Consider the following 12512-nt stretch of genomic DNA (forward strand, 5'->3'; position numbering starts at 1 on the left):
AGAAGGCTCACTACTCTCGATGCCGTAGAACTTCCGAGAGCAGATACCACATAGTAGTATTTCGTTTCGTCGGCCGTTATCTGACGCAAGGCAAACTGTGCCTCAGTCTGAGCGAACCAGGCAGAAGAAGACGATTCCCAGAATTCGGGGAGCTTGAGAGACACAGCGTTTGCGGTCATGGCGATCTGGATACGTCCAGTAAACAAACGTCGGGGTCACCAGTGTGGAAGTTGCCTTTAGGCGAAAAGATGAGCCGAAAACTTCTCACATTGAGACTCTGTGAGTCGCGTTTATTAACTGACCAAAAACTGACAGTTCCAACTGACAAAAACTGACAGTTCCAACTGACAAAAACTGACAGTTCCAACTGACAAAAACTGACAGTTCCAACTGACAAAAACTGACAGTTCCAACTGACAGCTCGCGCATCAACAGACCAGCTGTTATCATGAAACGTCACCGGATCTCTTAAAGAGACCGCAACTATTAAATGCATCATAACATTAAAGACGATGAACCAACAACATAACAGATAACAGAACACATATAAGAAAGTGAATTATGCCGTCAGTGTTGAGAGCACTACGCCTTCATAATTAACAGTATTGCCAGTTGCATTGCTTAAGTTGCTGAACTTACTCTCAGATTGAAGTCTACGTTTCTTTATCTGGGGGGAAGCAGCGGTCCGCTCGGTGAGTTGACGCCTCTTTGGCCGGGTAAAGCGATTGTATCCCAACCACAACTCTGGGAAAGGATTATCCTCGGTTGGTCTTTTGTCCGCAAAGTGATGGGAACAAACAAAAACGTTGCGGGGTGGCTTCTTTAAATCCAATGCCTTCAGCCAGGCCCGTGATTCCAAGTCGGTATCTGGCTTGCGAAAAAATGTAAACAACGGAGGGCATGGACATTGCCTCTTCGTGGCTGGTTTGTGGTCAAAGCACTCTCTATCTAACCACTCGTTCAAGTGCTTTCTTGAGTTTGTACAGCCAACTACTGCACATGTCGTTCCCAAACCATTTTTCCTCTTAAAGGATAAGACCGGTTTTTTGACATTGGGCCCTTGATTTCACATTATAACATGATGTTCTACTCACCCCTGCTTGTTGTTGAACATTTGGAGCTGTTCCGAAGATATTCGCGAGGCGTCTGGCTGCTCTCTTGAGATATTCGGCCATGAAACGGTTTCCTATGGGCTAGTTTATACAGGCACAAACTATGCTGTTTATAATTTATTAATTACTCTACACCAGCACTGATAACGTGGAGGTGCGTCGCTTACTTAAAAAAATCCGGGTTATTGTAATTTTGATTTTTAGCCGAATGAATAAATAGGCAGCAGGTCTGTGGGCTGTCTGTGGCAGTAGCACGACGATGACGTCAGTAACACCCACTTTACGACAAAAAAAATCAAAATTACAATAACCCGGATTTTTTTAAGTAAGCGACGCACCTCCACGTTATCAGTTCTAGTGTAGAGTAATTAATAAATTATAAACAGCATAGTTTGTGCCTGTATGAGCTTGCCCATTGGAAACCGTTTCATGGCCGAATATCTCAAGAGAGCAGCCAGACGCCTCGCGAATATCTTCGGAACAGCTCCAAATGACCAACAACAAGCAGGGGTGAGTAGAACATCATGTTATAATGTGAAATCAAGGGCCCAATGTAAAAAAAATGGTCTTATCCTTTAAGGTTTTCCATCCGTTTTCCTCACTGCGTCGATATCGGAGCTAGCTAGCAAAACAAACCGGAGCCCGCCAGAACGGAAGGGGAAAGCATCAACGGGAGAAGTTTAGGAAGTAGCGCGGAATGAGTATAACAACTCCATTACCCAGCATGCCACAACAGGTACGAGCATGCTGGGAGCCCCGCCTTATGGCAGTTCCAGGTCGCACGAAGCTGTTTGATAAAGCTATGAACCGTATATTAAAAAAAGACCAGCTCTCACACCTCGTCTGCTTATTATATCATTAAGCGAAACAACACAGCCGACAGCTACGGAGGAGCATACCGCGGAGGGTTTACGACGATGGGGAGGGCTCTTCGTGGACTTTCCCAGACGACTGTAAACCAGGCTTAAACCGAACCATTTTGTAACCAATCTCACATTAGATTAATGACTATGTATGTGACTAATAATTATAGCTACCACAGGAACAGTTTTTAGAAAGTTAATTCACTTTCCCGATGTTCTGATCAGGCATCTATGCGGCCACCTACCCTCAGCAGTCTCACACATAAGAATCTCACCAATAGATCTCTAACATGAAAAGGAAATCATAATTAGTCAGCTGGCTGATGACACCACTTTATTTTTAAAGGATGCTTCTCAAGTTTCAGTAGCTGTTGACATAATTAAGTCTTTTTCTAATGCCTCTGGGCTCTGCTTAAACATCAGTAAATGTGAACTGTTAGCTCTCAAAAATTGTAATGTATCCTCCATCTCTAACATTCCTGTGAAAGATTCTGTAACCTATCTCGGCGTAACAATTAACAAAAATCAAAATACTAGATGCTGTCTGAATTTCAACCCCATTATAAGTAAGGTACAGAAAAAGCTGAATTCATGGCTCCAAAGAGACCTGTCGATTAGAGGAAGAATCCTGCTATCCAAAGCAGAAGGCATTTCCCGTTTGACTTATGCTGGCCTGTCTCTTGATGTGAACAAACAGACCGCTGAAGCAGTTGATAATATGCTATGTACATTTGTATGGAGAAATAGGATTCATTATATTAGGAAGTCAGTTCTAAGGAACTCGTATGAACACGGTGGAATGAATTTTCTTGATTTTTCAACCCTAAATAATACCTTCAAAATAAATTGGATAAAACAATTTCTTAAAAACCCATCCTCAACATGGAACTTTATACCAAACTTCCTATTTTCTAAACTTAGTGGCCTTAAATTTATTTTACTTTGCAACTACACCATTGAAAAGATTCCTCTAAAGCTTTCTAATTTCCATAAACAAATGCTTCTTTCTTGGACTTTAATTTATAAACACAATTTCTCCCCTCACAGATATTATTTCTGGAACAATGGAGATATATTATACAAAAGAAAATCTTTATTTTTGGAAAACTGGTTTGACCATGGTATTTATTTAGTCAAGCAGCTTCTCAACTCTAATGGCTTTTTAATGTCTTACTCTGAATTTCTCAACAAATACAGTATCCCCATTTCGCCAAAGGAATATGCTATTGTTTTTGACGCTGTTCCGTCTGGTGTGATTATGCTACTTAAAAGCTCCATTACATCTGAATTGTCTTTTTTGGAATTAGACCCTGCTGTCACTACTGTTGGTCAGATTTGCTTTTCTACGAAGAAGAGTAATAACAACTGTAATATACGTGCTTTATTTCAAAAAGACTTAATCTCTGTTCCAAATGTAGTTTCTCACTGGAATAGCCTTACTTCAGACTTGAACTGGAAAAGAATCTGGTGCCTTCCTTTTAAATTTCTGATTACAAACAAGATTAAAGAAGTTTCTTTTAAAATGATTCATAGATTTTATCCCTGTAAATTACTTTTATGTAGATACAAAAAAGACATTGCTGTGGACTGTTCATTCTGCAACCAATGTGAGGAAGATCTTTATCATCTGTTCTGGTCCTGCCCTGTTTCATGTGCTTTCTGGCAAGATGTTTGTACATTTATTTCCCTGAATGTCTTGTCTGATGTGTCTCTTTCATATGTGAATGTGCTGTTTGGGTTCCACTCCTATCCTGCATTTAACAAAGATCATTATTACCTCATCAACTTGCTTACTCTACTTGCAAAATACCACATACACAAATCCAAATTCTCTAATCACAATCCATCATTTTTAATTTTTGAGAAGGAACTCAAGCAATACTTTACAACAATCCAATATTCTTCAAACAAAAAAGCCATCAAGACCACTGAGCTATGCATTTTATATAATATTTTACTGGACTAACTTAACAAAGCTTATATATTATTTTGAACGCTGTGACCCCTGGCATTGTAATGTTCTTTGAATTTAACAATATATGAATGTAATACTATGAATACCTTATTGTTTTTTGAATTTGTAATGACCAATTTTTCAATAAACTTTATATAAAAAAAAAATAATAAAAATAAAAAAAAAATTCTAACGTGACGTGTTTTTTGTCCAAAAACAAACAGAAATTCTACCTTTGGAACAGAAATATTAACTTAAAACCCTCATAAGTCAGAAACAGTTTTTATGTTCATAAGTTTCATGTTCTACCGAACGCTACCAAACAGCTAGTTACATTTCCTTTGGTGGGTTAAATTACCTGTCCAGCAGAAAAATGACAACTTCGGTGTCTCTCTGAAAACATCTGTCCCTCATCAGTGATTTCCAGCTTGGAAAGACTAAAACTTCTCACAACACTAATTGTTTAACCAGAAGCAGAAACTGTTCTGTAGAGACGGCGAAAATTCTGCTGGAGGTTCGGAACAAGACCACAACAGTTAGCTTATTGCTAATCAGTCCTACATTTTTTTCGTTCCCCCCTGGAACGCGGTCAGCAGATAAAGTGTTCCCACCTCCGTTTTTCAACTTAAACCACGCAATTATTTGAGTAAAAGACTTCTCTCGAGACACATGAATAAAGAACAGGAGCAGTTTGGAAATAAAGAAAGTAAAATGCCTCCCTTCTTATAATTTCTGGTGTTGTATTGAACCCTGTTTGCATAATAATTCATCCCTGTGCCGTGCCCACACCACGGAGCAATTAGGTGGCTATGAATTCTTTATTTTTGCTTTATTTTTTTCTATATTCCACGTCCCAAGAGCCAGCTTCAGTAGCCGAGGATCCCCACGGGCACAGACCCAGCCACCAGGCGCTCGCCAGCGTGCCCCACCCCTGGGCCTGGCTCCAGGGGGGGGCCCCGGTAACCCACGCCCGGGCAAAGGAACACGGTGTCCAAAAACATCATTCATCATAGGGGTTTTGTGAGATCCTTCCCCAAGTGGAGGAGTTCAAGTATCTCGGGGTCTTGTTCACGAGTGAGGGTCGAATGGAGCAGGAGATTGATAGACGGATCGGTGCGGCGTCTGCAGTGAGGCGGGCTCTGCACCGGCCCGTCGTGGTGAAGAAGGAGCTGAGCCAGAAGGCGAAGCTCTCGATTTACCGGTCAATCTATGTTCCTACCCTCACCTATGGTCACGAGCTGTGGGTAGTGACCGAAAGAACGAGATCGCGAATACAAGCGGCCGAAATGAGTTTCCTCCGCAGAGTGTCTGGGCTCTCCCTTAGAGATAGGGTGAGAAGCTCGGTCATCCGGGAGGGGCTCGGAGTAGAACCGCTGCTCCTCCGCATCGAGAGGAGTCAGATGAGGTGGCTCGGGCATCTGGTGAGAATGCCTCCTGGACGCCTCCCCGGTGAGGTGTTCCGGGCCCGTCCCACTGGGAGGAGGCCCCGGGGAAGACCCAGGACACGTTGGAGAGACTATGTCTCTCGGCTGGCCTGGGAACGCCTCGGGGTCCCCCCAGAAGAGCTGGAGGAAGTGGCCGGGGACAGGGACGTCTGGGTCACTTTGCTCAAGCTGCTGCCCCCGCGATCCGATCCCCGGACCAGCGGAAGATGATGGATGGATGGATGGATTTTTCTATATTATTTGCTAAGCTCGGAGCCTAGAAAATTAAGTTTGAGCTGCCCAGTAATCCCTTTTAAGTCGACCCGAAAGAGCACCCATGAACGCTTAAACAGAGATGACTGAACTCCACAGTATTGACACACAGAAGATGAAGCATCACTGAATGGGTGATGCAGCTTCTACATTTTATCACTGACGATAGCTGCTCAGATGCTCTCTGTGTTGGCAGTTTGTACCAGTTTGATTCACATTTCTCTGAGACGAAGAAGAACAAAACATCACACAGGAGTCGTCTATATTGTGTTTTTCCCTTTTAATTGCAAGGTAGGATGTTAGAAGTTATGGTTGGGTTTGCATTGAGGAAATCTTTTGGCTGTTTTGATGCCTGTTATAAAATGTTTTATTAGAAATGATTTAGAGAAAACTGCCAATCAAAAGAAAAACATAAAAAAATGCTACTGACGTGTCTTTTACTGCAAGTTTGATAGATTTTTATTAAATACTGTCATTAAGACAGTTGTTTTTTTTCTTTATATTCTCCATGTCTTGTAAAAGTTAATATTTCTGTGAGACTTATTTAAGAAATACATGAGAAACACACAGATTTTCTTCCTCTTTTTGTGCAGCATTGTGCTGGGACCTGGACACACATCATCTGGAGCTGTAAACTGAGCCAGATATGAACATTTTCCTTGTTTAAGGTTTCCTTGATAAAGTTAAAACATTACATACCTGTCATTTCTAAGTCTGCGAGATGAAGGAAAAACCCAAACTGCAGCCGTAGCAGTGATCCTACACTGATACTGTGCTCAGTTTGAGCAGGTTAGGATGGATTTAATCAGGCCAGTTAACCAAAGTAAATAGAAATATTGCTTTGTTCAGGTGGATTATAAAACAGGATATTCTAACATAAGGTAAAAACACAAGGTAACATGAGTGAATTAACTTAAATCTGAAGGACTGCTGGTTGAAATGTGCTTTTAAATGAATCAAAAAGAAAAGTTCAGATTAACCAATCAATAGAATAATTGACCGTATACTCCGATAGAAAACTTATGCTGCCCTAATATGAAGAAACAATATCTTAACTCAACAACTACAACTCAAAACCTTCCAATTTTCCCCAACCTCATCTTATTTGGGGTTGCAAATGTTTCTTAAGATCTGTGTTTTTTGCAAAATAATCTTTCACAATCATCACCGCCAAATGGTGGTTCTCCTCGTGGAATCTCATGTGTGACTCAAGATGCGTTTCCCTTCTGAACGTCTTTCCACAAACATCGCAGACAAACGGCTTCGGTCTCGTGTGGAATCTCATGTGTATCTTAAGACCATTTTGACTAAATCTTTTACCACAAACATCGCAGCCAAACGGTGGATCTCCCGTGTGGACTCTCATGTGTATCTTCAGAGACCGCTCGTGTACAAACTGTTTACTACAGTCAGAGCAGCTGAAGGACTTTCTGGCAGTGTTACAGCCTCCATCATGATTTAGTCCAGTCTCAGGTTCTGTCTCTCTGCTGTCTTCAGTTTTAATCTGAAGAAGCTGTGAGGACTGAGGTTGTTCTTCATCTTCTTCACTCTTCACAGTAACAGCAGTGACTGAGAACCTGCTGATATCAGTCTCTTCCTGTCCGTGAAGCTGCTCTCCCTCCCGGCGGCTCCAGAGCTCCTCCTCCTCCTCCTCCTTCTTTATATGGACGGGTTCTGGGTCCTGCTGGTCCACACTGGAGCTCCAGGGAACCTCTTCTTTAATCACAAACAGCTGCTGAACATCTGCAGGAACACACAAACAGAAATATACATTAAGGACAAATGTGAGTTTATTTTATTTACCCTGATCATGAGTAGTTTTCAAATCAAATCAAATTTATTTGTAGCACATTTCATGTACAAACAGTTCAAAGTGCTTTACATAAAATAAAAGCATTGCAGCAGGGAGTGGAAGAAGCATTAAAAATACATAAAAGAATATAAAGAGAAACAAATAAAAGCATTTAAATGAATTTAAAAACAAGCAACAGTCCAGATAAATTCAAAGATATCGTGCAGATTTCATGCATAGACACATGAGAACAGAAATGTTTTTAACCTGGATTTAAAAATGTCTCCATTTGGTGAAAGTTTAATCTCCACTGGCAGTTTGTTCCACTTGTTTGCAGCATAACAGCTAAATGCTGCTTCTCCATGTTTAGTCTGGACTTTGGACTGGACCAGCTGACCTGAGTCCTTGGATCTAAGAGCTCTGCTGGCTTTATATTCTCTGAACAGATCGCAGATGTAAACCATCAGCAGGCTTTTAAAATCTATTCTGTGACTGACTGGAAGCCAGAGTAAAGATTTTAAAGCTGCTGTGGTGTGTTCAGATCTCTTAGTCCGGGTTAAAACTCCAGCAGCAGCGTTCTGGATGAGCTGCAGATGTTTAATGCTCTTTTTGGGAAGTCCAGTTAAAAGAGCGTTACAGTGATGGAGTCTACTGGAGATGAATGCATGGATGAGTTTCTCCTGGTCTTTTTGGGAGAGGAAACCTTTAATTCTGTTGATGTTTCTGAGATGGTAAAAAGCTGCCTTGGTGACAGCTTTGATGTGGCTGCTGAAAGTTAGATCTGAGTCTATCAACACTCCGAGGTTACCAACTCGGTCAGTGATTGTAAGGGCCCGAGTCTCAAGATATGTACCAATGTTTTAATGTTCGTCAAAACATTATAAACGGGTCCAAATGGCTGAAATAAAACAGACAAACAGATGTGAGTCACTTACTGAGATCTTTGCTGTCTTGTGTCTGCTCCAGTTCTGATGTGGATGCTGCAGGTATGGGGGGCACCAAGCTGGGTCCTCTGGATTCATCTGGTTGGAGGCTCCTCCTTTGAGGCATCCCTGCTCCACCTGTGATTCTCCTCTTCACAATCCTTGTTTGTAACTCTGATGCATCTGCTGTCTGAAACTGTTAAGCACACAAATGTCAACCATTACGTCAGTTATTCATGAAAACAACTGAGAACCAGAGGAAATGAGGAGCAGTGGAGTTCTGACAGCTGAAATGTTACTTTTGTTCAAGACTCTGAATTTCTGTCTTCTGCAGAGACATTCAGGTGTTCATCTCCGTACAGAATAACCACAGCATGTTCTGCACATCACACACATGGAGACACAACAGTGAGCATGAGTTCAGAAAGAAAAACACCACAGCAGTTATTTCCCTGTGATGCCTCACCTGTCTGTTCCACTGGAAGCATCGATGCAGACTCTGCTGGGGCAACATGACACAGTCACATACCTCTGTTATACATTCAGTGACATCTTACTATCCGTCGAAGAGACGGAGACTCGGCAGCAGCTATGGAGAGCTTTTATGAAGAAATTAAATATTTCCTACAAAATAGTGTGTACCATACCTTGACCACCACCAGCCCCAAACCTTTAAAATCTAGTTTGTTTTGTTTCATCATTTTGGCCTTGGTTAACTCTGAAGAGAAGCTTCATTTTCAGTTTTGTGTATTGTTTGTGTGCCGAGCAGCAATAACCTCTTTGACTATATGCGTGTGGACTTCTGTACATAAATGTACATAAAACTTGTAAAAATTGTTCTGTTGGATATGTGTGTATATACATGCATACAGTTTAAAGGGATGGTTCGGAGTAGATTCACCCTAGGGTCATTTGAACCGTGACATCCAGCCAAGTAGCCCACCCGAAGTTTTTCTGATTTTGGCCGAACATCAGCCGAGTTACTGAGTTATCCCGAATAGCTTAGTACAAGCGCTAACGGACCCTGGCAGTATCTCCAAAATTACCACACTAAAATCACATGTCATGACACCAAACCTCTACAGTCGTACAAATATTGTCTGTACTCACAAAACCATGGATTTGGAAGTTTGTACATAGTCCAGGAGTTAATTATTATCAACACAAGCCTGATAGCTTCTCTGCTGCTAAAGCTGCGTCAACGTCACTTCTTGATCTGGGACGAGCCCGTAAAAGGCCACATCGAATCAGCATAAATTATGTGATCTTATTAGTGATGCTCCGATCGATCGGCTGCCGATCATGATCGGCTGCCGATCATGATCGGCCGATAATGCCCAAAATAGCCTGATCGGCGATCGGAAAAATATGCCGATCAAAAAACCGATCACGTGACGTAAATTACTAGCTTTTTTTTTTTTTGACGTAAATTACTAGCGACCACTTTCTAATGTGTTACGTGACGTGTGTACAGAACCGAACAGGCAAAACCTCTACAGTGCATCTCGACAACATGACCTCTCCTGTCTGGAATTTCTTCAAAGTGTGTCAGAAAGATGTGAAACTTACTGTGGTCACGCTAGCTACACTTAAAAATCGAGTGCCCGTTTACATCGCGTCGTATGGTAAAGCGTGTGAGCAATTTATGGTGCATTCAAGTGCACCCCGTAAACTCAGAAATCTATATTGAAGTTATATTTTTCATTTGTTGGAATACATACACCTGTCATTACTTGGTTGTTTTTTTACTACATTCTTTTTAATGATTAAAACGAAATGATAGAACAAAATTATTGAAGCATATTCAGAATCAAACTCATTTCTGCATAGTCAGATTTGAAAACTTAATTTAGAACCAAATCAAAATGTTCTCTGCCGACTCCACCAGATTCTTGTTCTACATGTCCCCAGCTACCTCTGGTGGTTTAAATTCTATAAATGGTGCACTCTCTGCTAGATGAAAGGCATGGAAATGTCCGATTCTTTCCGTGATCGGCAATCGGGCAGATCATGATTTTGGTGATCGGCCCAAAAAAATGCTGATCGGAGCATCACTAGATCTTACACAGTGAAAACTTTGAGCAGTATATCAACTATGTAGCTATAATTACCTCAGAAAGTTTCCATGTTGGAGTGCGGGCCATGTACATGCCTGACAAGGAACGCCGAGTACGTGGTCTAACATCAGATGACTCTGGACTCCTCAGGGAGAGTGTTAGACACGCAACCCGACTCTTGGATGTCGTGTCCTGGCTCTTTACGGGCGTTGACTGAGGGCGCTGAATCATATCGAATTCATCATCAATAATGGCCTGTGCAGGCTGCTGATCACCAGCCTATCATGTGAGGGACATTTCAAAAAGGAGAATATAAGACAATATTAGTTGCTAAAACAACATAATAGATCTTGATGTTCAACGCGCTCATCCATTCCCAATCCATCCTCCAACCATCCGAGCTTCAATGTAAGATGAGGGTTGATCTACTACTGTAGACAACAAGGCAAGGCTGCTCAATTTCTCCATTGATAAAATAAATTCACAACTCTACAACATAAAAATTCATGTAGAATATAGCAACGTAAAAACTTTAGACCTCTTACATAATGTTACTTTTGACTGGATTCAAACATGTTTCATGATGCCCCCTCCCCCGACACGTTATCATTAAAAAAAAAAGTTACTAGTAAACTTACCTCCACTGTGTCTGTTGCCGGTGGCCCCACTCGTGGAATGGCATTTCTTCTTAGCTGTACTCTTACTCGGTGCACCCGTTTAGACTCCTTGACAGTCGTAGGATGAATGAAATCGTCCTTATCGAAATGTCGACTACATACACGATAGCGCTTTTTCTTCAGCGTCTCGACCGGCGTCGTGATGTCCATATTCAGAACAACCATCCACTGCTGCAGAAGTTCCTGGTCATTATGTCTGTACGGCAGCTCATGGAAGCTCTCTTGATGGAATCGTTTGGGTTTTAGTCCGCAGCCGGGATACATACAAGAGCATGGCATCTTGTCCTGTCTTTTCACCTCGCGCTGTAGCAGAAAAAAAAAAAAAAATCACTTAATTGTGATAAAGGCTTATTATTTCAAGGTAACACTTAAAACATATTTCAAATGTTACCTACTATCAATTAGACAAGGATATTAATTCTCAATACTGACGCTGAATTCATTTTTCCTTGTGCATTTTATGAGTTTCGATGAGGACTTTTACGGGCTCGTCCCAGATCAAGGAAGTGACGTCAACACTTGTGTTTTTATTTTAAACTTTATTTAAACAAGGTAAACACAAACAAGTAAGGCAATTACAACAATATAACTTGTAGATAACATAGTAGAGGCATAGTATTTCGAAGAGGGATTAAGATATTGTTGATAAGAAAAATAAATAAATAAATAAATAAAATTTACAGCAAGGGGATTCGTATATTAGGATTGACATACATTGGTGGGCAATTTAATCAAAAATTCCGTCAGGACTTCGTATGATTCAGTACATTTCAGGGATTTTAAATAGAATTGAAATTCAGATAAAAAGATGTTAAAGACTGGGGATGATCTTAGCACTCTTTGTTTATGAATAAAAAATTTTGCCAAACAAAAAATTAGGTAACAACAGAGTTCTATAGCTTTGTTTTACAATAACACTCCAAAAGTTACCATATCTCCAGAAATAGATTCAGTAAGGGTAATTTTTGATTTGATCCATTTTTCTAAGCAGTTCCAAAATGTTTTGGTTTGGCTGCATTCATAAAAGATATGGTCTATCGTTTCTACATCACTCTCACAGAATGAGCATTTATTGTCATCAATATTAAAGCGATTTCTTAGTAGTTCTTTTGAGGGATAAATTGCATTTAAAATTTTAAAGTGTGTTTCTATTTGGGTTGTGTTGATAATAATAAACTCCTGGACTATGTACAAACTTCCAAATGCATGGTTTTGTGAGTACAGACCATATTTGTACGACTGTAGAAGTTTGGTGTCATGGGATGTGATTTTAGTGTGGTAATTTTGGAGATACTGCCAGGGTCCGTTAGCGCTTGTACTAAGCTATTCGGGATAACTCAGTATCTCAGCTGATGTTCAGCCAAGATCAGAAAAACTTCGGGTGGGCTACTTGGCTGGATGTCACGGAAATGACCCTAGGGTGAATCTACTCCGAAC

The 12512-nt window shown here is 40.9% G+C and overlaps 2 protein-coding genes across 2 annotated transcripts in view; both read right to left on the bottom strand.

Annotated features, from left to right (window-relative positions):
* Window positions 1–12512, bottom strand: part of LOC142374499 (uncharacterized) — an 86061-nt gene that overhangs the window by 50384 nt on the left and 23165 nt on the right. The gene's annotated exons all lie outside the window — the stretch shown is intronic.
* LOC142373599 (uncharacterized) lies at window positions 5931–11564 on the bottom strand. The gene is made up of 4 exons (XM_075456930.1): window positions 11037–11564; window positions 10453–10677; window positions 8354–8537; window positions 5931–7369 (listed from the first exon to the last, which is right to left on the bottom strand). Exons 1-4 carry the CDS (start codon window positions 11352–11354, stop codon window positions 6723–6725), a joined length of 1374 nt encoding a protein of 457 aa, XP_075313045.1. The 5' UTR covers window positions 11355–11564; the 3' UTR covers window positions 5931–6722.

This window comes from Odontesthes bonariensis, chromosome 23 (assembly GCF_027942865.1).
Source record: "Odontesthes bonariensis isolate fOdoBon6 chromosome 23, fOdoBon6.hap1, whole genome shotgun sequence".
In the NCBI taxonomy this organism is placed as follows: Eukaryota; Metazoa; Chordata; class Actinopteri; order Atheriniformes; family Atherinopsidae; genus Odontesthes; species Odontesthes bonariensis.

Bases quoted from the DNA above. Each gene is read 5' to 3' on its own strand.
- LOC142373599 (XM_075456930.1), bottom strand. From the start codon at position 11,354: ATGCCATGCTCTTGTATGTATCCCGGCTGCGGACTAAAACCCAAACGA. The intron at 10,678-11,036 runs GTAAGTTTACTA...CTCACATGATAG, and splicing joins CGGCAACAGACACAGTGGAG to GCTGGTGATCAGCAGCCTGC. The intron at 7,370-8,353 runs GTAAGTGACTCA...GTGTTCCTGCAG, and splicing joins ACAAGACAGCAAAGATCTCA to ATGTTCAGCAGCTGTTTGTG.